This window comes from Rutilus rutilus, assembly GCF_951802725.1.
Source record: "Rutilus rutilus genome assembly, chromosome: 9".
Taxonomy (NCBI): domain Eukaryota; kingdom Metazoa; phylum Chordata; class Actinopteri; order Cypriniformes; family Leuciscidae; genus Rutilus; species Rutilus rutilus.
Genome location: NC_140223.1, coordinates 29,357,266 through 29,383,816, shown reverse-complemented (window position 1 = coordinate 29,383,816; position 26,551 = coordinate 29,357,266). Strand labels below are relative to the sequence as shown.

The following is a 26,551-nucleotide window of genomic DNA, read 5'->3' as shown; positions in this document are numbered from 1 at the left end:
CTTATGGCACCCTCGTCCCGATTTTTGGAACCTCCACGTGTGGCTCCTGGATGGGACGAGGCAGGTTTGAGTACCCTACCACCAGCGGTGGTGGCTACCATCACTTCCGCTAGAGCATCGTCCACGAGACATGCCTATGCGTTGAAGTGGAACCTCTTCGTCAACTGGTGTTCTTCTAAAAATCTAGAACCCACGAAATGCCCCATCAGTGTCGTGCTTTCCTTCCTGCAAGAAGGGTTGGAGCGAAGGCTGTCTCCCTCCACCCTGAAAGTGTATGTTGCCGCCATTGCCGCACATCACGACGCAATTGATGGTAAGTCCTTGGGAAAGCACGACCTGATCATCAGGTTCCTGAGGGGAGCCAGGAGACTGAATCCTCCTCGTCCTCCCCTCGTACCCTCTTGGGACCTCTCAGTGGTTTTAACTGCCCTGCAGAGTGCTCCCTTTGAGCCTCTGCAATCAGTGGAGCTTAAGTTCCTGTCAATGAAGACAGCGCTCCTGGTTGCATTGGCCTCCATCAAGAGGGTAGGGGACCTGCAGGCATTTTCGGTTGACGAAGCGTGCCTGGAATTCGGGCCGGCTAACTCTCACGTGATCCTGAGACCCCGGCCTGGATATGTGCCCAAGGTTCCCACCACTCCCTTTCGAGACCAGGTGGTGAACCTGCAAGCGCTGCCCTCGGAGGAGGCAGACCCAGCCTTGGCACTGCTCTGTCCAGTATGCGCACTCCGTGCCTACGTCGACAGAACGCAGTGTTTCAGGACCTCAGACCAGCTCTTTGTCTGTCATGGTGGGAAGCTGAAGGGAAAGGCTCTCTCCAAGCAAAGGTTGTCTCACTGGATAGTGGACGCCATTGCTTTGGCATACCAGCAGCAAGGTCGACCATGCCCCCTTGGTGTGACGGCCCACTCCACTTGGAATGTGGCATCCTCTTGGGCTCTAGCACATGGCGCCTCGCTAACAGACATCTGCAGAGCTGCAGGCTGGGCGACACCTAACACATTCGCGAGATTCTACAATCTCCGAGTGGAGCCAGTTTCTTCTCATGTACTCGCTTCAACTAGCCGGTAATAGATTCTGCTCAGGTGTCTTCGCTTGCTCACCATTCCTCTCCACGGACGGGATACGTGCGATATTCTCCTCAGGTGAGCCTAATAAGCCCTGAGTCTCCTCCAGCACTGACGACGTCAACGCCAGAGTTATGCCACCGGCAGCTTTCGCGCTTGGCCAGGTGCCTCCATGTGCATGGTTCCCCCTCCGGGTGACCCCCACATGTGTATTCCACTGTAAGCCTCTTTGAGCATGTGTCTTTCCCTTGGCAAGCCACCTTGCCACCCCTGGGGTTGAAATATTCCACCTGCGGCTGGACACCCCAGTGTTATTCCGTATGCAGCCCTTCGGGGTCATATGTGTATTCCAAGTCCCCCCCTTCGGGTTGGGCATGATTGCATATTTCCACTGAGATATGCTTCCCAGTGTACCTTGGTATTCCTGTGTTAAGTAGGACTCCTTCGTCCGTGCTAGTCTCAACGACAGGGAGCTCAGACTTACGCAGGGCACTGGAAGACAGTCGAGAGGTGGCGTGATTACACTGGGAACCCCATTCGTCGTCATCCGACGTAACTCGGAGTGACAACGAAAGGGAACGTCTCGGTTATGTATGTAACCCTCGTTTCCTGAGTAGGGTACGGAGACGTTACGTCTCCCTGCCACTTCCGCTGTACCGCTGGAAACGCCTGAGTTCAGTCTCGGCTCCTCAGCGAAGACATATCTGCATGTTGCCAGCGTACTTCCTTATATACTCCCAGGGTGGGGCGGAGTTACGCTATGCAAATTCCGCAGACCCATGGCATTTCCTTGCCATTGGCTCGTTTTATATACTCGAAGATGATAGGATTTCTAAGCGAAACCCCATTCGTCGTCATCCGACGTAACGTCTCCGTTCCCTACTCAGGGAACGAGGGTTACATACGTAACCGAGACGTTACCTTTGTCGCCTCTTGTATATGATGACTCCAGCAATCATGCAAAAAAGGAGGAACACAAGTGAAGGTGCCAGGATGTTCAGACCAATGGTCTTCAGTTCAATAAGCATTGGGTCTGCATAGGGGATAAAATAATTGATAATTATTATAAGCTCACAACTGAAAGACAAGGCAATGATGTAAGTAAACAAAGCAAAACAAAACAAAACAGAACAAAGCACTTGCTTCCATTCTTGATTGGATGTACAAGTTTTAATGTGTAACACCATGTCTACAACAGCGATGCAACAGCTTAAGGGCTGTCTAAACTGGATGCAATAAAGTTAATGATCCAGATCCATTTATCCTTCCATGTCAGAATTCACAAGTTCACATTAACAAATAATTAGATACAATAAAAGAGAGTGCATATTTGGCGTGCTGTCTGAGGAGAGTAAAAATTAGCCGAGAGTGAGGAGGGGTGGTGGAGGGAAGCAGAAAAGACTGTCAAGGAACAAAGGTGAGTCGGCTATATGAATAGGCCTCCAATTATACTGATTGGGTAGATCATTTGAACGTGCTCCTCCCTAACTTTATAGGTCCAACTGTGAAATTTAAAAGTGAACTTATAGCTAATATCACACAAAGCAGTTCATATTTGTGTTTACTCACAATAAGCACTTTTATCTTTTGTAGCTGTCACTGTTTTGCCACCATGATATGTTACATAACACTTAATAGTGGAGCGTTCTGCTTTTACGACACCTGTGCGTGTCAGAGTGATTTTCCACAGGCCGTCTTTAAGATGCTCATTGTCTAATTGATCAGTTCCTTCAGTACCGTTCAGAATGATGTCTGGTTTGCTGTATGGACACGTGTGGAAAGTCGAACATATTACTGTGATGGTGTCACCTGTCCTTTCACCTCCATAAATACTGATGTTGGGCTGCAGTGGACTTGCTTCAAATAGTAGAAATGTCATAATTAGTTAACACACACCAAATCAAGAGTCAGACAAATTTGAAGAACAAAGTATTTACATACCATCAACTACTATTTTAGAGGTGACATCATAAAATTTGTAGGTGCTAGAACCAACAGTTTCAGGGTCAATCCATGCATATAATTTCTCTCCATTGTGGGACTTTTCCAGGATTTTGATCAGCAGACTGCAATCCCTACTTGAGTTCACATATAAATCAGTTTTTCCTCTGAACTTTTCAATGACTTTGTTTGGATTCCATTGATCATAAACTAAAGGATAACCTCTAGAGACCCACTGATACCACACAACTCTACGTGGGTCTTTGGGTGGGTTTGATGTGTAAGAGAAAGAACATGGTATAACCAGACAGGAACCTTGGAGACCATGAATGTCTTTTGGCATTTTCACTTCCCATGCTAAAGTATCATAGAGAAGAACAGCTGTGGGACAAAAGATGGAGTCATTTATGGCTGTGTGTTTATTTAAGCTGGCGTTTTTAGCATTTCATTTCACTCATATTGTTTATTTTAGTATAGGACATTGTAGTATACTGAACTTAGTAGTTTGAATAAGTGTCAATCGATTCAGCTCTTTGCAACTACACATTTAGTAGGGATGCACCGCCATACATTTTTTGCTGAAAATGGCATTTTTGATTTTTGGCCAAAAGAGAAAAATGGCCGAAAATATGTGCTACCCCTCCCCGTCCCTCATTGTTCAGTCCTTAGGCAGAACCACACATCACAACAGTCTGAGGACAACAGCGTAACCCGCCCCAAAGACTAACCCTACGCCTCATTATATAAGCTTAACCTTAACGAATTCGGACCCCAACCAACCAATCAACCTACACTTAATGACACTATAAGCTCCACCCTAGCACCGGTGTGCCTTCATGGCCTTGCCTACCCCAGAATTCATTGCGAGCCAGTGACGACAGAAATTGCCAAATTACACTTTTAAACGTAAGTATTGGGTTTCAGCTTACTCAAATATCTAATGATACAAATGTAAAATTAATTAATTAATTAATTAATTAAAATTTCTAAAGCGATAGTGGTGGAAAGAGTACAAGTACTGTTACATTGCTAAGATAATACTCAATTACAGCTAAACGTACTGGTGTTAAAAAAGTAATCTTCTCAAAAACTAGTGTGTGTTAGTGAGTGCTAGTTACTTTTTAGCCTGTGATATTTAACCCTCAGGTGCTCTTCATTTGGGTGCACAACTGGTTATCTTCCCGGTCAGAAGTGACGGACACCTAAAAATGAAACTTCCTCCATCCCAGTAAAACCAATACAATTTATTTTTGTTCTATAATATTTTTTTTCTTTTTAATTTTGTATTTTGAGAAAATTTGATGTTACTTATTAATATTTATGCAATTTTTATGGTCCATTTTTGCCATTGAAATTAATAATAAAAAAAGAAATTCTAATTTTTACAAATATTTCTTCAATTATTGCAGTATTTCTGATTAATATAGACTAGGCCTTTTAAATCAATTTTTTTTATGACAGATTAGTGCCATCTGTTGATAAAAAAAATTTAATATAACATGTTATCGCATGGCTTTACCACCAGATGCCTGTATTGCTCTCTATGGAGAGGCTTGTGAATTCTCTAGTTGTTTTTGGACCAACTTACTTTTAAGATGTGGATTTGAATTTATTTTTTAGAAATTCTCAAATAATACTTTTTTCCAAGGTTTATAAAAAAAATAAAGAAAATTATACATTTGATGTGATAAATACATTACAATTAAAAAAAATAAAAATAAAATAAATAAACATTAATGCTTTATCACAGCTTATTATTATTTATATTATTACTATTATTTTAAAACATTATATACATTTTTTTTTTTTTTTTTTTAATTATTAGGCTAATTGTTATGTTTTTCGCTATTGATGTTTTAGAGTTTCACCCCTTCATTGCTGAGCACTTTTTTTCTGCATCGTGGCCGATTTGTAGAGAATTTTTGTGGTTTTGTCAATTTCCCATTCATTTCGGTCGGTCATTTTTGACCGAAGAGCACAAAAGGCACTATTCTATTTTTTTTACGACCACTTAGCATGCTCTGATAGCACCTCAATTTTGTTTTTGTTTTCACATATCTAATGCCATAAAAGTCACCAAGTTTCATAACATTCAGATGAAGCTGTGATTTTTTTCAGTTCAAAACAGAAAGTTTTCCGGTCAGAAATGACCAAAGAGCACCTGAGGGTTTTTAATGAATTATGAATAACTATTGCATAAAATCAGAGATCCACGTATAAAATAGATACTTTTTTGCCTTATTGATGAAGTATATGAATTAGTGTTGTCACAATACTTAAATTTCTAACTTCGATACAAGTCCTTGAAAAATTATATAAATATTATAATATGCACGGATCTATACCTTTTAGTTTAAATCAAACGTAGGCTATAATTTGGTTTTGACTGTAAAGTTGTTTTCAAATTATGTACATTTCATTATATTTGTACATTATATTAAATTCAAACATTTATTGTGACAGAACATAACCTAAATTTCTTTAAAAGAGAAAAACGGTAATTATAGTAATTCAGAATAATTAAAAATATGTACCTTGGAAAAGGAAATGAAGTAACAGCTGTGCTTTCATGTTCCTTGGTCAACACAAAGACAAAATCCAAAGTTAAATGTTAATAATTATATTATATTTCAGTTCTCTTAAAGATATTTATAATTTTTCTTCTTCTAAAGCATTTTAACATGTAACATTCTTTCAATTCTTTTCATTTCTTACCTTCTTTGTAGCGGATTGGAAAATGAACCTACTTCCAATAAGAGAAGCTCATTTGTTGCTGTGAGGCTCACGCCCACCAAGATGAAAAAAAAAAATCTCCTTGGTCATGTCGGAGCTCATCACACCAATGCACTGATATAGTGACATCAGTCAAATATAGGATTTCCTGAACCATATATGAAACACCATTTGTGACTGACAAAAGAGTACAAACCGCGTTCTGAACCTGATATTGTGTCAGATAAGGATTATGTTTTCTTTCACAATCATTGTTACAAAAATTATTATGGGAGCATTTGGCTTAATCACAATCAGTGTTGAATTACAGTTTAATTACAAGTCAAGTATACTTAAGTGCAATTTTAAGTATATTTCGCTGAGAAGTAAATAAAAAGTAGACTGAAAGGTATACTTTCTTATTTTTAGTTTAAAAGAAGTATACTAATAGCACACTTGGATAAACTTATTTTTCGTAAGGGTATCTCTGTCTTTACACACACAGGCTATCAGTGCCGGGCCAAGACAGTAGGTCTACAAGTCTTCCTCATAATACACCTGTTTACAGACGTTTGCTTGGACCTTGTGAATGGTCAAGTGGATGGAACATTGTGTGTGAGTTTACTGATGCACTTTGGTGGTCGACTTGTCTGTGTGGCTTTATGTCAGTGTGATGGTAATGGTCACATACCACTTCCAGTTTAGAGAGCAAGTGTTTTGCTGTCAGTTAAAAATAGCTCTCTGAACTGTGTTTGTGAGAAGAGATATACTTTCTCTGTCGCTCTAAAAAAGATAACCAAAACAATAAAATCTGGAAATACCTGGAAAGAGCTATAAGATAGCATTCCCATTTATGTCATATTCTGCATATTCTACATACCAGTTTCCTAATAAAATGCTCTTACAGTTTGAATGAATTAATGTAGATGACCTTTGACCTCTGATTGGCCTCTTGTACACAAAGGCATTGACTGGATCCTCTCCCTTCAGTCTATAGTAGCCTATCCTGCTCTATTCTGCAGCTCAGGCTCATTAGAAAAACGTAGCCTATACCTGTGGCGTTCAGTCATACACATTTCACGACAGTTTCAAAGTAAAATGTCAAGTGAGTTAGCTAAAAGCGTGTTTCCCGGAACAGATGAACATGAATATTTTCATTTATTAAGTTTGTTCACCGCAGTTCTGAACTGAAATGTCCAGTGAGTGGTGGCAAAATCTTAATGCCCAATTTCTAAATAGCGTATACCTACACTAAAGACTAAACCCAATAGTGTTAACAAAAGCAAATGTGAAATAAAACGCAATCGTAACCGCGGCATTTTAGCTTGTTTTTGAATGTGACTTAAAAAAAAAAAGTTGCACATTTATTCACCCAATTTTTTGTGCAAGCAAGCAGTTTTGGTTTGTGTAGAGGACTGTCTCTGTCTGCAACGGCATTTAGCAGCTATGAAAAGAATTGACACCATAAAAACCAACCATGATCTTTGGTCTATTAATGACTGTGTAGCAAAACATGGCTCGCTCAGTAGAGACTACGCCACCCTGAAATAACGGGGAAATAACCAAAGAATCAAGCAGAAGAGGCAACAGGCGTGAGTTTCCGTTTAAACAGACAGTCTTTTATTAGAGATAAAATGATTGACCAGCAATAAGTTTATCACCAAACTTGTATTGGTCAAAAGAAACAAAGTAAAGAAAAAAAATATATATATATATATATATATTTCACGTCGCTGCAGGGACTGAGGCTTCCTCTGTGAAGAGCAGGCTAGTATGGCTGCACCCAGCACATAGACAGAAATAGAGACACTGCAATAATAACCCATGTTATAGTGAAGCCTGTGCAGCACCAAACCAGCCTGCTTCAAGGGAATGCTCAGCTCCTGCAAAATACAAAGAAAACAAAATGAAACACATTAGAAAGGAAATAAACCAAACAATGCTACAGTATAGGCAAAGTAATAATAATAAAAAAACACATTCAAAATAAATTTACTAAATAAACAAATATACCAAACAAAACCAAGAAAACCAACCCACAGTACTCAAAAGAAAAAGAAAAAACAAAAGAACATCCACAAAACAGATAATGAAAGTAAAACAAACAAAAAGGAGGAACTTCATGCCCACTTGAGCAATAGACAAGATGGTAACAGGTGTTGTGCCAAATTTCTACACCCGCCAAATTATTACCCCCCCTAGCATTGGTAGGATTAGTTGTGGGTTAGGATTAGGCAATCAGTTACTGACTTCAACGAGGAGAGTAATAATTTGTCAGGGGTTCGAAATTCGGCACAACACCGGACCCCAAAGCAACAGCGTGGCTCAAAGAGCGAGGGTTATGCCGAATTCACACTGCACGATTTTCAAAGTACTCGGGTCACTGTTCTTTTCACATTGCGCGATTATCTGCTGTGCTGTGTGCACACTGAACGATGGATCGGCGACAGGAGGTTTCACACTGCATAATTTTACAAAAGAAAGAGTCGCTGATAAATTCTGTCTGGTTCGCAAACTACGTTTCACAACCAAACACACGCGAGAAGTGATAGGGAAATTACGCAAGATCATGCGTGCGTGAGACCGGAGTTCTCGCGCAAGGCTGAAATTGTTATTAAAAATGATAGCCTGCAAGAAGATTGCAAATTGTCTGTGCGCAGATTTGCAGCGAAAGAAAAAAAAACGATTATGCAGGAGGAAATGGTTGGGGAGACGAGAGCAAGGATTGTGTGTTCTGCAAAGAGAGTTGGGGTAAATAAATCCTTTTGCAATGTGCTGCAGCTGGTCAAGCATGTGTGTGCTTACTTTCTGTTTGATATAATTGTAAATAGGCCTATATCTATTCAAAAACTAAAATATTCTGGTCAATAACTCCTCCCTGAACATCCCGCTGCCCTGTATCTTGCTCTCTCATTGGCCTTTAGGTCATCGACGATGTAGTTTTCAGTCAGAACACATTCACACAGCAGGATTGTGAATCGCCGACAGATCCAGATATTTATATCTCACGGGCGTCAGCGACTCATCAGCGATTCTCTCAGATCGCATCTTTGATAATTCACACTGCATGATTGTCACTCACGTGTACGAGCACCGATTTGCCCATAATTTCGGGCATTTGTTGGCAATCTCACAAAACCTGTCAGCGATCGAAAATCGGGCCTAAAATAGTTAAGCGTGAACTCTGCATTAATGACAAAGCTGTGTCAGGGTGTCTGTTCTCACTCAGCCTCGCCTTAACACGGGGAACGAGGACTCCTACAGACAAATGATATGTTTTATTAACAGAGTTCGGGAGGAACAAGTTCAAATTATCTATCCAATCATCACGTCATTCCAATTATCTTGTCATTTCAACCAGCTGTCAACAATCAGTAATCAACAGCCAGCCAATCAGCAAAATGAGTTGAGGCCTATATTTACACACATTTGACCACTGATGTTCCTCAACAGTTTTCAGCATCCCTTCACCACCCTGTCTCCTCACACTTGCCTGGGCCAAATTCCGAGCTCGGAGCCCTCCCCTCGGACATCACGCCAAATACGCATGCTACTTAGATCTGATTATCTGTAAGTGTGAACTCAGTTCACAAGACATACGAAATCCTACAGCAAAAGGAAGGGAGAAAGCAATGTACTCACCTTATAGTTTGATAACGACGAGCACACGCACAACCACACACACAGTCTTATGTGTCTAACACACACACACCAGTCATATGGTAGATCCTTTAGTTGATAAATCAGCAACAGCTGGTGCTCCAACCTGGTTTTTATGACGCAATGCCACATCGATGGAAGCCCTAAAGGCAGGCCACACTAAAACTCATTGCAAGTTAAATCCAACCAAACTTCCCATAACATTGCAAACACAATGCATTAAAGCTTGCCTGAACGTTAGCAGCACACCACAAACACACACAACCTTGATGGCCCAACATCACACTAAACAAGTAAAAAATCGTGTACTGTATCGCATCACATGTTAAGCGTGTGTGCAAAATAGTGATTGAATGGTTAATGCAACAGATACACTGTTAACTATTTGACTAAAACATAAAAATAACAAGCAATTCGCATTGCCAGCATCAGCATCAGCATGAACAGATCATAGGGTGCCCCACATCCACATTCAGCTCTGGTGTGTGGATTATGGTCAAAACAAATATCTTGTAGGTATTTTTACATTTGAACCAGCTATTATGGCACACCCTAACTGCGCGAAGGACGCCAGTCTTTCTGTAATCAATATTAAAAGGTAGCTAGCCAGTCAAAACTACACAGTCGACGCAAAACTACAGGTTCACAATAACTACGATTAGCGGAAGTGGCTTACCAGAAATCTAACACATTATATTTCAAAAATATATTTGGGAAAAATATGGTGGATAGCAATGATGGGAAAGGGCGGGCTTTCGACCATGACACACCCCAAGAGGCATAAACAACAGGCTTATATACTGTAGCTGAGCGATAGCTCATTTGTGATGTTTTACATGTATCACAAACATATACATACTGGAACAAATGCAAATTAGTTACTTAGAGAACACATCAGATGACATTGCTGATGATTTATATAGAGAAAGTGATGCTTATATGACTCATCCTGCACTATATATACTTTTGTCTACACAAATGATGTACTCTAGAATGAGAATGTTTCTCCCCCTTTTCATTTAAGCAAATAAATCATAGGTGCTGTATAACACTTGCTGATCCATTTTATATTTATTTATGGTTATGTTCTCAGACAAACGTGCTGGAAAGCATTGATAAATGACAGAGTAGAGCAGAGACAACAGCATTAAAAAATCAGTTAAGTCAATACATGCTATAGACTCAAAAACAGACAGTGATTATATTTCTAAAAGTATACAATCTGCTTAATTTATTTTGAGCTTAAAAAAAAACACTGTGTTGAACCTTGTTTTGTACATTATCATCAGACATTTCCATACACGTTAAGATCTTCCAGGTTGGCGTAATCAGCCTCATAATCATAACCCTAAATTGAATAATTAAGAAAGAAATGACACAGAGATCAGTAGATAACTTGTTTCAGGGCAGCATTTGAAACCATAGAATTTGAATATATTTTCCACAGTTTAAAATGGTAGAAATAAATAATATACTCACTGAGGATTTTGGCTCACTGAGGTGCATGGTGAAAAGGAAAAGAAGAAGAACAAAATCACTCATAGCCTATCTGTATTTATCATGGCAACTGGAGTTAAAGGAATCCTGAAGTGGCACATGAACTTTTATTATGACAGTCTGCTCATAGACAGAATAGTATTATTTTGCTGTGCACCATGTTATATTAGTGGTTTAGACCTTGGAAGACACAAGTGCACTGTACCTCTTTGGTGATGGCATATGAGGTTTGGAGAAAGGCTTGTTTTCTGACACGTTATATGTGTTGTTTGGCCTGTGAAGAGAGAAGTGTCATCAGTGAGTGATGTGTAAGCAAGAATGTGTGAAGCTGTGAATTCTATGAAGATGTTTTTTTCTATGTAATTGTTTAGAAAATAGTGTCCAAATGCTATGTCCGTTGATAGATGTGACGATAAAATAGTTGGATTCCAAACATGACTAGTTTGTGCTTAGTTTACTTTTGCAAAGTTATAATTAGACTTTCAACCTGCCATTGTTCACTTCCAATGTACCTAGCACTAGTTACTGGAAACAAAGACCAAGAGGTGAAAATTGATAAATTAAGCATAATATTTTATACACACCTTTGTTCAGATTGTGTTTGTGACCCATGCATATCCTGACAAGGCTGTCTACAATCAATAAGAATAATGTAAAAGTGAGATACAGCTTCATTTTCTGTTTGCAATGCCTGCTGTTACAGTCTGAAATATTGAATTAATATTTGACCAGCACTGTCTCAGGACTATCTAACCCAAATTTGGGGATAATCTGATAAATGCTCTAGGATGAGTCAAGTGTTAAAGGGATAGTTCACCAAAAAATTTAAATTCGCCCATGATTTACTCTCCCTCAAGTTATCCTTGGTGTATATGACTTTCTCCTTTCAGACGAATAAAATCAGAGTTATATAAAAATTGTCCTGGTTCTTCCAAGCTTTATAATAGCAGTGAATGGCTGTTTCTGTTTTGATGTCCATAAAAGTCCATCTATCCATCATAAAAGTGCTCCACACGGCTCGGGGGGGGGTTAATAAAAGCCTTCTGAAGTGAAGTGATGCGTTTGTGTAAAAAAATATCCACATTTAAAACTTTACAAACTGTAATCTCTAACTTCCGATAACTGTCGTACGCATGTTCACGAGAGACTGGTGTTCCAGCGTATAAGTTTGTAAAGTTTTAAAAATTGATATTTTTCTTACACAAATGCATCGCTTCAGAAGGCCTTTATTAACCCCCCAGAGCCGAGTGGAGCATTTTGTTTTTGATGGATAAATGCACCTTTATGGACAGAAACAGCCATTCACTGCCATCATAAAGCTTGGAAGAGCCAGGACATGTTTTAATATAACTTTGATTGTATTCATCTGAAAGAAGAATGTCGTATACACCTAGGATGACTTGAGGGTAAGTCATGGGCTAATTTTCATTTTTGGGTGAACTATCCCTTTAAGAAAAAGAGAAAATTTAACTTGCAAGCAGAAACAGTGATATTTTGAGCTCCAGATGGCACTAGTCGGTTTGAGAAAGAGACCTCAAAATACAGATATTCTGAAGGAAAAAACAAAAAAACATCCAAACCTGTGTCGCCTTTTATATATGCAAACTCCAGCAAGTAAGCAAACGAGGATGAACACAAGTGAAGAAGCAATGACATAAGGCCCAAATCCAACCCCTTGAATCCCTATGATAATATTATTGAAAAATTAATAGTCACATCTCTCACAAATCATACATTTCAGGTTCTTTTAGACTAGTCATAATAATAATCAAACCAATGCAAAAAGAAAATCTCATGAACACAAATTCAAGTAAAGATCCGCCAAAATATCTTGAATGTAACTGTATCAGTCGATACTCACTCTTAACACTCAGGATGGCAGTATGGTTCTGTGTTTTACCACCCCAAAAGTTGGCACTGCAGACAATTTCCTCTTTCTCTTCATATCCAGTTGGAATGAAGGTCACATCGGACACTGTTTCCCAGACGCCTCCACCCATGTGATTGTGGCTGATAGTTTCTCGGGCTGTTGGGACGCTCCAGCTGATATTGGGAGGGTGAGAGGAGCATGTGTGGTTGACTGAGCATTTGACGGTGACGCGTGTCCCGGGATCGATGTCTTCAGGGAGGGATGACATCACAGGTTTGTCAGGAGAAGCTTTTTAACAAGAAACACAAAGATGTTATATTAGTTCTGAGAGGTGATGAATGAATTACACTGGGTGTAAATGCAACCTTTCACAAGTATAAGTACAAATCCTCACCCTGCATTATAATGAACACACAGCTGTTGTTGAAACTGTATTTCTTGTTTTCTTTTTCTGCTCTGAAGCAGAATGGCCCGTTGTCATGAGTTTGCACACTATCCATCTCCACAGTACAGTTCTGTTCATCCGGGTTTCCCAGGAGCCTTGTGCGGCCTTTGAAGTTGTCTAAGATGTTGCCCGTATTATTGTGGAACATGTAGCCATCATTTTTGGTGACCCAAAGAAACTGGAGGCCAGTGACATATTCCTTTTCCATCTTGAAACGGCACGGTATTACCACACAGGAACGAGTCAACGCTGTGATCTTGAGCATCACCTCCGCCTGATTTTGGGCTAAAATGACATATGATCCCATATAATTAATGAGTTAATTAATGGGATTAATCAATATCACAGAACTGAAAGTATTATTGTTTATTAATAATTATGAGCGCAGAACAATAGTATAAATATGAGAGTAGCGTAAGGTTGTGAGTCCACCAAAGCCAGCATATTTTTTCAATTGTTTTAAATGTGAGCGCCGCATATTTAAAAATACCAGCAGTGTGACATGGTGCTGAGCGTCTCTATAGGCTTTATGCCGAACGACACATGAACAAACAGGACAACTGGTCTCATAGCATCTCCTTGCTGGAAAAAGTGTTAACAGCAGTACTAACTGAGAGCGATATCAATAGACTTTTAAGGTAATCAGCTAACCTAGCTTGGTCTTTTTATGATTTAAAAAAAAAAAAAAATTATGTTATTTAAATATTTAAATGGTATTGAGAAGAAGAAAAAAAATGTTTAGCTATCAATCTGCATTATGCTCATATTTGCTCACTCCTTTGAAGGTATCTTGAGTAAAACAATGATGCAATCTGTTTTACAGAATACAAAAGTTTGTTGCGCACATCCCCCATTTCACACTGAACGCTTGCCGTTTTTTTCTGCCGTTGTGCCAAATTCTGTGACCCACTGGAATAAGTGACCTTAGTAGGCACTGTATTTGAGCTAATCCCACCTACTCCTAATCCCAATCCTAACCCTACCATCACTAAAGCACCTTCTAGGGTCCCTTCATTCTGTGGGTCACTGAATTCTGCACTGGGCGCCAAGAGTTGAAAACTTTGGGTAAAGCACAGCGCTCATCACTGTCACTTTTTACCCAGCCATCCAATCTCAGTGGAGGAAGCGCAGGACAAAAACAACACGACCAACCATCACATCTTGCTTTTTCAATGGCAACAGACGACAACAACAAGCAAAACAATGGAACAAATAATTCAAATAATTTAAATCAGATAATACTTCTGTGAACATTCTGGGTCATAGCACCAAAGTGTCTCAACTGAATAATCCGCTGCACCACTGAAGTGCTCTCAAGCGCCAAGGTGATTTCAGAAGAGCGCCTGGTGTTTTGGCTAAAAACGCTTTGTGTGGAGAACACTTCTGATACTCTTTAAAAGAATGAGTAGAAAACAATAAGTAAAAACATTTTAGGCTGCTTTATTTATGGTTGGTTTTGGTGTAAGTGAAGTGTCACATTTGAGCCTTAGGCAAAAACATATTAGTATTAAATCCAGTAACAAGCCTCATTACTCAAGGGGGGTACTGTGCTATTAAACCAGAAGTGTGTCCGAAATCGCCCACTATACCCTTAAATACGGCACTATTTGAGTGGACAGACATTTGTAGTGGTGTCTGAAACCATAGTGGATATTATCGAGTGTACTCTTTCAATCCCACGATGCACCACAATCACAAGTGCACAACTGATGTACGCTGAAAGGATAAAAAAATACGTCTCTGGGTTATGTATATTACCTGGTTCCCTGAGAATGGGAACGAGACACATGTCATGGTGTTGATGCAATGGAAACGTCAATACCCACGCCACCATACTGAGAGTACAGGAAGGAGTCACCCCGAGAGGATCTGGGGTTGACTCCACATTCACAATATAAGACCTGACGAAAGTGTGCAGGGGGGACCATCCTTCCGCAGCACAAACGTTGCGTAAATACACAACTCTTGATAGCACCTTAGAAGCCAGAATAATTCGGGTAGTATGGGCCTTAACTCCAAGAGGCGAAGCGACCCCTTGTGCCTTATACGCCAAAGTGACCACATCTGAAACCCAGTGAGATATGGTCTGTTTGGAAGCAGCGGAACCCCGGTTGCACCCTCCAAAAGCAGACAAAAGGTTGATCAGATTTATATCACTGGCCTGAGCAGTGGACGTAAACCCTAACAGCCCTGACTGGACATGACTTGGATGAAATGATGAAGAAGGCACCTTAGGGACGTTATCCGGCTTAGGGTGTAGTATCTCCTTGACCAGTCCAGGGGCAAAATCCAGGCAGGAGGATGTGATGGACAAGGCTTGCATGGTCTCCTAGCCATTTTAATGGGGTAATGGCAGTCAGCAAAGCCACCTTGAGGGGTAAGAAGCTTCACAGAGGCTGACTCTAAGTGCTCAAAGTGAACATCTAACAACCCTTTCAATACAATAGCTCTGCAGTGGTCCAATACAATGGTCTGCGGACAGGTCTCAGCCATCTAGCACCACACAAGAAACGGGACACCAGGACATGTTTCTCCACTGAAACCCCTTTAATTTGGTTGTGGCCAGATGAAATAACGGCCACATAAACCTTAAGGGTCGCGGGAGTCAGCTGAGAGATAATCTTGAAGAAACTCCAGTTCTGAACCAACTGGGCAATCAAGCTAGGCTAAGATGGCATTGCTCACGCATGATGAGAAAAGATACCATTCAAGAGCATACAGCTTTCTAGTAGAGGGAGCCCTAGCCTTTAGGATGGTATTAATAACAGACCAGAATCTATGAACTGGATCTCTGGTTGGGGTGAAAGACTGTCCCCCGAGCCTGGGACAGAAGGTCCCTCCTGGTTGGAATCTCCCATGGGGAGAGCCTCTCTCACAGAACTCCCTATGTATTTAAATGAGGAAATACAGAAATCTCAAAACCTTCCTGACAAACTAACATTTAAATAATATATTTCAAGTCTGCAATACAATCTGACATGAACTATCTAATAAATGTTGTTTCTTATGATTAAAAAACAGTGTGTTCTCATTGCTGTATACACATAATTCTGTGAACCATTCAACTCAGATCAAGCACTGTTTGTGCAAACTTTACAACAAGGCATAATTTGAAATGTCTTTAGTTATCAAGTTTATTAAATAAAAAAAGATAAGACACCACTATAATAAAGAGACATGGAGAGATCACATACATCATACATGATGCTGATAAATTACTCACGTTGTACACGTAAAGCAACAGAGGTTTCATTGTTTCCTCCAGAAAATGTTGCAGTGCAAATCAATTTCTTCCCATGGTCGTCTTTTGAACCCAGAAAGGTTATGGTGGAATAGGTGACCCGATTTAAACCAGAAAGTGTGTTGCTCCCCGTTGAGACCTGCATGTTCTCATAGTTCCATGTGATGGTTGGAGTCTCTCTCTGGCAGGAGTGATAGACGGAACAAGTGAAGTTCTTTGCGACGCCCTCTGTGACTTCTGCCAGTTCAGGCTCAATCGTTATTTTATCATGAACACCTGCAATTAAATTGAGATCTTGAAATAGGTTCAAATGTGACATTTAAATAGAACTTATCAATAACACACAGAGCAGTTTATATGTGTGTTTACTCACATTTAGCACTTTTGTCTTTTGTAGCCTTCACTGTTTTGCCACCATAATATGTTACAGAACAATTAATAGTCAAGCTTTCTGCTTTTACGACACTTGTGCGTGTCAGAGTGATTTTCCACAGGCCATCTTTAATCTCCTCCTCCTTTATTTGGTCAGTTCCTTCAGTACCGCTCAGAATGATGTCTGGTTTGCTGTATGGACACGTGTGGAAAGCCCAACATAATACTGTAATGTTGTCACCCGTCCTTTCACCTCCATAAATATTGATGCTCGGCTGCTGTGGACTTGCTATAATTCACAGACACGTTATACTTAGTACTTTACATTATATATTTTTTTGTTATGTACTATATGTAATACAGTAGCTCCAAAATGTAATTGGACACTTAAAATGTCTGAATTTCATTGCATTAGATAAAAACAGTAGTTTTTTTTTTTTTTTTTTACTAACTTTGTAACCTTTTTTTGAGCCACTTTTTAATTATTTTTAACAAACTTGGGTCATTTTTTAAGGATGTATGAAGTCACTTCCTCATGTCATGTCAGCAGTATAACCAACAGTAGGGCTGCACGATAGCTAATGATCAAAATTATAATATGCACAATTATTTTGCTAAAAATAATAATGACTATTAATCACAATTATTATCATTTCAGAAACTCTGAAAATTATTGGACTTTCACATCAGCACAAATTAAGAGAGGCATGGTTTATTTGACCTCATCTGGCAAACAGCAAAAATATGTGTGTGAAAGAAAACAGACTGGCTGTGTTACAGTTTCACTTGAGCAAAATATCGCAGTGGAAATTGCCAATTCCTACTTACATGTTTGCCTGTGCTTTCAGATCAATAGCACTTTTTTCTCAGTTCAGAAAGAGTATGTGCGCCGTGGTTGGGAGGATTAAGTCAAACACTGGGCAGAAAATGTATCCATTAAAAACCAAAGCTCAGATTGGGGGATTTAAACTCTTGACATCTGGCAACCGCAAACATGAAAGCTTGGAGTAATTTTACCAATGCAAGAAAATGCAAGTGTCAAATGAAAATGAAAGTTTTCACAATAAATATCCAGCAGGCAAATAATGCAGTCAATTATGCCTAAAATATGATTTATTGTGCAGCCCTTAACCATTATATATAGTCTGTAGGTTCACATAAGGACGAGACCAGACAAGAAAGTGAAGGAGAAGTGTCTCTTTATAGTGTGTTGATGATAAAGTGCAGGTGCGGTGAATCAGAATTCCGGGGAGAGTGAACGAGTGGGTGGAGCGTGCAGATCTGGTGACTCTGTGACAATAATATTCGACAGGCAATTTTCGGTCCATTTTATTTTGCTTTACAAATTCGCTTACACAAATTCAGTGGTTCAAATTCGACAGAAATTTCAACAATTGACTTCTGGGAATGGCAGGAATATCAGTAGATTGCCTATTGAGAATCTCGTGAGTGTTGACAAAGACTAGCAACAGGTGAGAGAGTCATTCATTCATAAAAACAGATTTACAGAAATGGTATTTCTGATGATTAGGGCCAGTATATATATGTTGTATATTGTATATATGGCCTATTGTCTATAAAAGCTGATAAAGACACAAAAGATGTCTTTACATTTAAGTCTTAACAGTTAGTTTTGCTCAAAGCAGCTTTTCTTGTAGGCTAAGCAGCTTTCTCTACCGTGAACAAGATTATAATGTTATTCCCTGATGCTGATGTAGGCCTATAGCCTGGGTGCCAGCCCGAACCCCGCCCACAACATTTTTTGGTCGGGAAGTTCGGTCTGGACTCGCTCCGTTGAGGAGCTATTATGCCCGAACAAAAATTGTTCGGACCAATCAAATTGTCAGGGCGGGCTTTATACGATGATTGACAGATGAGCAACGTAACGTAATCATCCACGTCACCAAAGAGCGCTTGATTTGAATTAGTTTACAACAAAGACGACTGCTGCTGGAGAATTGAGATTTCACGAGTTCACATTTACAAATAAGTCAGATAGAATAAATGCGTATAAGAATTCAAACAAATAAGTCGATAGAATAAATGCGTATATGACGTGCTGTCCGAGGAGAGGGCTGTGGGCTCGGTAGCCATACTCCCCCGTATTCCTGGTTGTGAGAGAACAAGACAAGAGTGAGGATTCGGGGTGGTGGAGGGATGCTGGAAAACTGTCAAGGAGTGTTAGGTAAGTTGACAGAGTGAATATGCTTCCTCATGCTGATAGATGGGTAACGTTAGACATGGTATTGTTTGATGAAGTTGATATTAGATTGATTATTTGTACGTGTTCCTCCCGAACTTTGTTTATGAAACATCATGTGTAGATTCCGCCATCGCGTCTGTTATAGAAGATATCCACAGCGCATTCATTTTAAAAGAGGAACAGAGAGCCGCGACATTTTGTTGGTTGAAAATATGAATGAAGAACATGCGTCATTTACTCCGTTGCTCTGATTGGTTGTAGCTCTATCCAATTGAGTGCAGAGGTTTTTTTTTTCCTGGTTCGGTTGAGACACACCCCATAATCAAATCTCTATGGAACAGTATCAGACTCACATTCTGACTAGAATCTGAGTATGACGACGTCAGGCTAGTAGGCCTACAGATAAAACGTTAAATCTGACATAGTAGACATATATTTATCTCTGTTGTTTTGTTTTCTTAATTTTATATGGCGGCACTGTGCTGCCAGACTGGAGATTCCCTCAATACATCATTCTCCAGGATTCCCCTGCGGTCAGGACACTTAATGCTTAATGGACTAATGCAGTGATATAAAAGACCAAACTCGCACCTTATTGGGGATGTAGGCTATACTAGATTGGAAGAGGCAAGAGGACTCAGAATAAGAACGTAACACGCAAAGTTTCACGCTAAGCGATTCCCACTGAAATACTGGCGTAAAGTTGGCTTGACACTGGATATTCGCACATTTAGGGACCGTCTCTAAAGTTGCTTACGACATTGGTACACACGTTTCTAACTTCAGTAGCATTTGAAGAGAATGACTTACAGTCATAAACCCAACTGTACTTCCATAGACAACCAGGAAGTGTTCAAGACCTTTTTTCTTTATTTTGAACAAAATATCTGCTGCCTTAATTTAATTGTAAAGTGTTTGATTGATATTGTTTAAAAAAAATTTTTTTTTTAAACATACAAAGACATGTACAAATGTCTTGAGTATATACTTATTGGGGCAAATTGTCTGGCCTTTATTTTTAAATGTTATTTTAACAAATAAACTGATTAGAAGAAAGTTAATTTGGGAATTTACATACCGTCGACAAGGATAGTAGAGGTGACATCATAAAATGCATAGGTGCGCCATCCAACATTTTCAGGGTCAATCCATGCATATATTTTTTCTCCATGGTGGGAATATTCCAGGTTTTTGATCAGCAGACTGCAATCCCAACTTGATGTTCTATATAAATCAGTTTTTCCTCTGAACTTCTCAATTACATCATATGGATACCATGGATCATAAACTAAAGGATAACCTTGAGAGACCCACTGATACCACACAACTCTACGTGGGTATGTGGGTGGATACGATGTGTAAGAGAAAGAACATGGTATAACCAGACAGGAACCTTGGAGACCATGAATGTCTTTCGGCATTTTCACTTCCCATGCTAAAGTATCAAACAACAGAACACCTGTGAAAAAAAAAGTTGAAGAACATTATTGCTGAGTTGAAGATAAAAAAAAAAAAAACATTTGTCTTTATTGTTTTCCACCAACATATTTTCTGCTTTCAATCACAGAAGTAATAGAGATATGTTATTCACTGCTGAAAAATGGACAGCATGCAGATAAAATGAATAGATAATTAAAAATGAATTACATTGATCAACACTGATTATCTATTTTATTGAATAGTTATTGCAGTTGTTGTGGAATCACCACCAATCAGTAAAGCGAGACACAGTTGATGTTGAGTACACCCAATCACTCCATACATACGACAACTCACAGATACCTACATCACCAGCTGCTTCTTCTGGCTTTGCTTTTCGCTTGGCTGCCCCTCAAATATGCTTGCATATTGGTGTTATCATAAAAGTTAGTAAATTGAAATGCACCACTGACTGGTGAATGGCTATTAGATATACCTTTAAATTATGTGAGGTTTATGCATGTTTTTTGCTTGGATAGAGGCAGATTTGTTTGTTGTATCATATCGCATCATACATTTAGAGGGTGGGGACCACTTTGAACACTTTTTACAATGCCATGAACACAACTTAATTCTGTATAGTTAAATATAGATTGCAGATTTGTGGATTAGAGAGATTGCTTGAAAAATTAAACAACCTTCTTTTTTGCTCAAGTAGGCAAATCCGATAGTATTGGTCTGACTATAATATTAATAGACTATATAAACTGTATGGTGTGCAACCATGAAAATTACCAAGAAGCAGCACAAGAAAAGACAACAGAAATCTTCAGAGATAAAGATACTGACTTACAAGACCTAAGATAAGCCACTGAGGTCATAACATTTTGTATTTATTTTTAAATATCTACTTTGAAATATATGCATGCTGTACACACTTATCAATTGAACCTACTGTATGAAAAATAGAAAAAATAGAAAAAAAATCTATACCTTGTAAAAGCAAATGAACAAGCAGAGGTCTCATCATGTTTCCTGGGTTTGCCCTAAGGTGAAATAAAAACAACGGTTGTTTTACATAATATAAAAATAAAATAAATAAAGTTAAGACAGTTCTAAAGAATGGAAATGTTATCCAATGAAGTATCTGTTGCGCACATTCTAAAGGTATTTGGATTTGTGGATTCAAATGTTTGGAAATTTAAACATTAAAACTTATCATAAAGTATCGTAAAATCACTTTGAAATGTTAAATCTAAAGTATTATACCCTTATCTTTTTTTTCATTCTTTTTTTTTCATTCTTACCTTCTTAATGCAGTTTGATTTGCAATGGTCACCATGTACTACAAAATGCAAGAAACTGTGAGAAAAAGACAAAAATGCTGTTTGTAAGAAAGAACGAATAAGAGAAAGTGTGAACTGAAACCTTATACTCTTCATTAGTGAAACTGAGCGGGTAACATCTCGAGAGATGTGTGACTTTCTTCCAAATAAGGGTTTTTGTCGCTGTTTGTGTACTGTGCTATTTGAGGCTGAAATGTTAGCATTGCTGATAGACTTCTCCAGTAAGAAATCTTCTAAATCCTATCAATTGTTTTCTTTAAGAAATTTAAAATAGTAGCATTAATTTAGTGTTATTTTTTTCATTAAAGAAACATCATTATTTTTGAAAATTCAACAAACTTAACTGCAGCCTACAACCTACTGTACAACTGCAGAACACATTGTATTTAGTGATGCACCGATGTGAAAATTGTGGCCGATACCGATAACCGATATTAATATTGCTGTTATGGCCGATACCGATATTTTCCGATGTCGATATCTCTGTATAGAAAACACATTTTTATGATAATCAAATAAAGAGCTATTTTCCAAAACAAAGTTTTCTTTTTTACTTTTGTAATTTATTTTCAGAAATGACTACGGTGGCCGAGAGAGCTCAACGCACTGCAACTGAAGAAAACACATGCAAATAGAAAAACACCTGCAAATTAATAATGTAATGGTAGAAATGAATAATATACTCACTGAGTAAGGTTTTTGCCCACTGAGGTGCATGGTGAGAATTATTATTTATTTTTTTAAATCACATAATGTTTGCATTGATCATTGCAACCATTAGCTAAAGTTCATTGCTCATTGCTCGGCATTGCTAATTTTAACTCTCTGCTCATATACAGACTTTAGGCCTTGAGGGACTCAAATGTGGTTAAAAATCCTAATACATAATTGATAATGCCATATAGGTTTGAATTAAGTCTTGATTCCTGACACTGTATGTATTGGTTCTGTGAAGAGATAAGTTTAATTTAATACATAGTTTACTTTATTACTGCAGAGAAAATATGTATAAATATGTTTTTTATGATGTATGTGTGCATATGTTTTAATGTTAAAATACTAGTTTCAACAGTTCAATAAACAAAAAGCTAATATCAAGTAACCTGTGAATGAATCTGTATTTCGAATGACTCAGCTGAAAAAACGAATTACTGACTCGCTCATAAAAACAGTCACTTGTCGCCACCTACTGGTGTAACTATTTAATACCGACTCCAATAAAAGTTTTCTATTTTTTAAGTTCCCTATCACTGTCAGAACTGAACTGACGAATGGGGATCTCGCCTGAGAGCTCAATCACCTTCGAGTGGTAACAGAACAAGCCAATGGACATTGATCGCGAACCACTCCAATGTCACGGGAATACAAGGAAGCATGCAGCACTCACTAATTAAGATCCTGCTGGGCAGAATCTCTCTATAAAGAGAACCAGGAAGAAGTTCAGCACAAGTGTTGGTGTGACGGTGCATCCGTGGTGGTCGTCTTCCTCTGAGAACTTGGTCGCTGTGCAGTCTTCTAAACGAGTATTTTCTGCAAACTGTACAGTCGACCTTTACCATAGCACATCATCACTAAAAGAGCATCTTTCCCTAATAGAGTAAACACAGGTGTGATGTTGCATTTTTTTAAAAATGTTATTCCACCCGTGTGTTATTCTATGTGGCCGTTACCTGGCCCCGGCTGACAGTCACGCTTACAGTCTTGCATGTCTGGGCTGTAAAGATGCTGAGACAGCATTCATAGATGAGTCATGTACCCACTGCGGGAAGATGACCATTGAGATGCTAAGATCAAGACTCGAGTACCTCGAAAGAGGTGTAGTCACCTCTGCTATCCACCAATCTAGTACTTCTGCCCAGCAGAAAGTAACTTTGGTTGATACACAGGGTTATCTGAGGGTTACAGTGGATCAGTATCCATGATTGTGGCGATTTTCTTAGGGATCCCAATTCGTCAGTTCAGTTCTGACGTGACATCGCACGTTATAACAGTCACAAGCCTGTTACAGGGTAAGTTCTCTTCCTCACCACTAGGGGTACTAGAGGGCAACAATGTGTGTGTATAACTCATGTAACATAGTAGAAGGACTGGGTGTATCATGCAAAGGCTGAAGCATGGCCTTGCCATGTAATTGTTGAGTCCTGGTTGAGATACATTTGTTTTATGCTCAACTTTAAAGGGGTCATATAATGGTACATGCACTTTTACAAGTTGATTGTACTGAAATGTGTGTTGGCAGTGCCTGTACACAACCATCATAAAATGATAAAAATCCAAACCAGTGTTTTTTTTTTATCTTCTTATATGTTTTCCCACATCTCAAATCAAGCCGTTCGACCGTGTGACGTCACACGGTCGGACGCCCCTCCCACAATTGTTGATTGACAGAGCGTTTCAACACAGACCCGCCCTCGCTCGTGAGCGAGCTGTCAATCATAGTCCGCGCGGACCGGCGCGGTCATTGTTGATACGCTGGAGCACTGTCTATGAGCAGAATGGTGTCTAAGCGATTGTGGTGTTCTGTTCTTGGGTGTAATAAGGAACACAGCAGTTATTTTGATGTTCCTAAATCCGAACCGCTGAAGACGAAGTGGCTGAGTTTGTTTTCGAAGTGAATAATCCCCATGATCAACGTCAATGCTTTCATGTTTGCGCGAATCATTTCACACACCAGACTGCTTTACAAACGAGGGTCAGTAACGTTATAAAGCTGGCTTTGCTAAGAAGCTGCTCCTGAAAAAAGGATCGGTAACAACTATTCATGTTCCTGCTGCACCTCCAGAATAACTGAAGTGAGTGTAACGTTTTATTAACCTTTATATTAATATTTATATTAATCTTTGCAAATCACTTGCTGCATGCTTCACGATGAATGCGGCTGTTTACACTCAGGGTACATTACGGCATGTTTTCTATGTACGACGTTCTCAATATAATTCATAATCCCACGTTTATAATGAACAACGCGTTATGGTTATTGTGTTATTGTGTTACAAAAGGTAGTATGGTAAGACTACAGGTAAGACTGTAGTATGGTTTGTTTTGATTGTTGTAGAAGAACTTGTTTTTTTTTCTGGAGGATTATGGTCCATGAGAAGAAGAATATGTGAGGAAGTTTAATAAGTTCCTTGATACACGAAGCTCTTCAACTCATCATATGACAATCACCTTTATTGTCCATGGACTCTGATATTGAGACAGAAATCATTTGGATTAAGACTGATTGTTTTCTGGAGAATATACTGGACATTATGGGACTTTGAGAAATTCAGATATGACTTTATTCTCTCTATTATTCTTACTTGCATCATCCATGGACATTGATTGGTCTTGAACTCTATATAAATTTTTTGGTGTTGTGGTTTGGGGTAAATTACTGTGATGGAAGGCTGAACTAAATTGATTGGCGTGAATGTGTTTTTTTTTTTGCTACTAAATATAAACTACTAAGATTTTGCATTCAATGAAAGTCTTTGGTTTGTGTTTATGCTTTGTTAAATGGACTATGTTATTGCAGTAGGTTTCCTTTATAAAAAAAGTTGTATTACTGGTTTTGGGTTTTGTTAAATCTAGAACGGTTATAACGTGAATGACTGATAGGGAACGTCTAGGTTACTAATGTAACCAACCCCCGTACCCTGAAGGAGGGTATCCCATTGCCACAATCCCTGTGTCCACCACTGAGGGAGTGGGCACTGGCTTCGCTCCTCAACAAAAAATTTTTGAGTGCTGCACGCTTCCTTATACCCGTGGCACGGGAAATGATTTGCAATGCAAATCTCACTCGCCAATGTCCATTGGCTTGTTCTGTTACCACTCAAAGGTGATTGGGCTCTCAGGCGAGATTCCATATTGTCAGTTCAGTTCTGATGTAACGTCTCTGTTCCCTCCTTCAGGGAACGGGGGTTACATTAGTAACCTTGAAGTTCCTGAACTCATTTATCTTTCCCCTGTTAGTAGAATCTAGTCTTCTTTTTGACATTAAGAATACCTACAAATACTAAGATATAATGATAATTAAATAAAGAACATTTCAACCTTGAAAATTTGTACCTGTAACGACGAATCAAACACAAATGAAGCTTCCAGGTGTTTTGTTCAAACATAACTCCACACAGAACTCAACATTCCAGGACCATAAAAGAAGGCTCCAGCCAACTTTTATGGCCAACTAAAGGAAGAACTTGTCAATATTAGATGTTTTTTAAAAGAATGATTGGTTCAGAGATGGCACAACTCAGTGCTCGATCAAGATAACAGCAGAAGCTGCTCGAGCCCACGACAGAGATACAAAACAGACCATCTTCTTCTTAAGGACCTCTGAATGACCCAGAGTAAAATCTCTCCAAACCACAGAAAACTGAGATTTACCCCCATAACAATACATAAAATCATTCCAGAACAGTTTTCGATGGACTTATAATCAAACATCATGCAACCACATAATTCTGTTGTTTCTACCACTTATATGCGTTTTTAATAAGCTTAGATCCCATGTAAGTCATTTAATGGTTATAGATGTTTGAATGAAAGTGTGTTGTGTTTCATATCAGTATGATCGTATGCTCGTGATTCAAAAGATGGCTTGATTGAAATCTGTGTGAAATGTTTTGTATTCTTATAATAGGAATGATGTCTAAACTGTGGCCTCTGCACTCTCTGCTAGAGCTTGGAGAGTAAGGAGATCCCAGATAACGCATGCTTTACGATAAGACAAATAAAGCCAGTGTCTAATTGGTCCGATCTCTTCAGGAGGTTGGACAAACTTTTGAGTTTAA

The 26,551-nt window shown here is 39.0% G+C and overlaps 2 protein-coding genes across 4 annotated transcripts; both read right to left on the bottom strand.

The window, feature by feature from the left end:
- Positions 1–2,628: 2,628 nt before the first annotated feature.
- LOC311297379 (sialoadhesin-like) lies at positions 2,629–5,584 on the bottom strand (the record flags this gene model as incomplete). The annotated part of the gene is made up of 3 exons (XM_084419625.1): positions 5,543–5,584; positions 3,005–3,389; positions 2,629–2,920 (listed from the first exon to the last, which is right to left on the bottom strand). The coding sequence occupies exons 1-3, from the start codon at positions 5,577–5,579 to the stop codon at positions 2,629–2,631; spliced, it is 714 nt and encodes a 237-aa protein (XP_084275751.1). The 5' UTR covers positions 5,580–5,584.
- Positions 5,585–10,401: 4,817 nt separating this feature from the next.
- On the bottom strand, positions 10,402–21,873 carry LOC311296535 (uncharacterized protein). 3 transcript variants are annotated; one of them, XM_084418363.1, is made up of 12 exons: positions 21,735–21,873; positions 21,421–21,473; positions 20,087–20,467; positions 16,807–17,094; positions 16,416–16,709; positions 13,142–13,477; positions 12,739–13,035; positions 12,458–12,560; positions 11,462–11,509; positions 11,083–11,151; positions 10,860–10,875; positions 10,549–10,728 (listed from the first exon to the last, which is right to left on the bottom strand). In XM_084418363.1, the coding sequence occupies exons 1-12, from the start codon at positions 21,767–21,769 to the stop codon at positions 10,666–10,668; spliced, it is 1,983 nt and encodes a 660-aa protein (XP_084274489.1). In that variant the 5' UTR covers positions 21,770–21,873; the 3' UTR covers positions 10,549–10,665. The 3 variants fall into 3 exon arrangements, with proteins under 3 accessions (XP_084274490.1, XP_084274489.1, XP_084274488.1); XM_084418364.1 differs by lacking the exon at positions 10,860–10,875 and having other exon boundaries at positions 10,402–10,728; positions 11,078–11,151; XM_084418362.1 differs by having other exon boundaries at positions 10,687–10,875.
- Between the last annotated feature and the right edge of the window lie 4,678 nt (positions 21,874–26,551).

Excerpts from the sequence above, each read along its gene's own strand:
- LOC311296535 (XM_084418362.1), bottom strand. The coding sequence starts at position 21,769 with ATGGTGACCATTGCAAATCAAACTGCATTAAGAAG. Across the intron at positions 21,474-21,734 it reads AATCAAACTGCATTAAGAAG|GGCAAACCCAGGAAACATGA; the intron begins GTAAGAATGAAA and ends ATTTCACCTTAG. Across the intron at positions 11,152-11,461 it reads CAAACACAATCTGAACAAAG|GCCAAACAACACATATAACG; the intron begins GTGTGTATAAAA and ends CTCTCTTCACAG.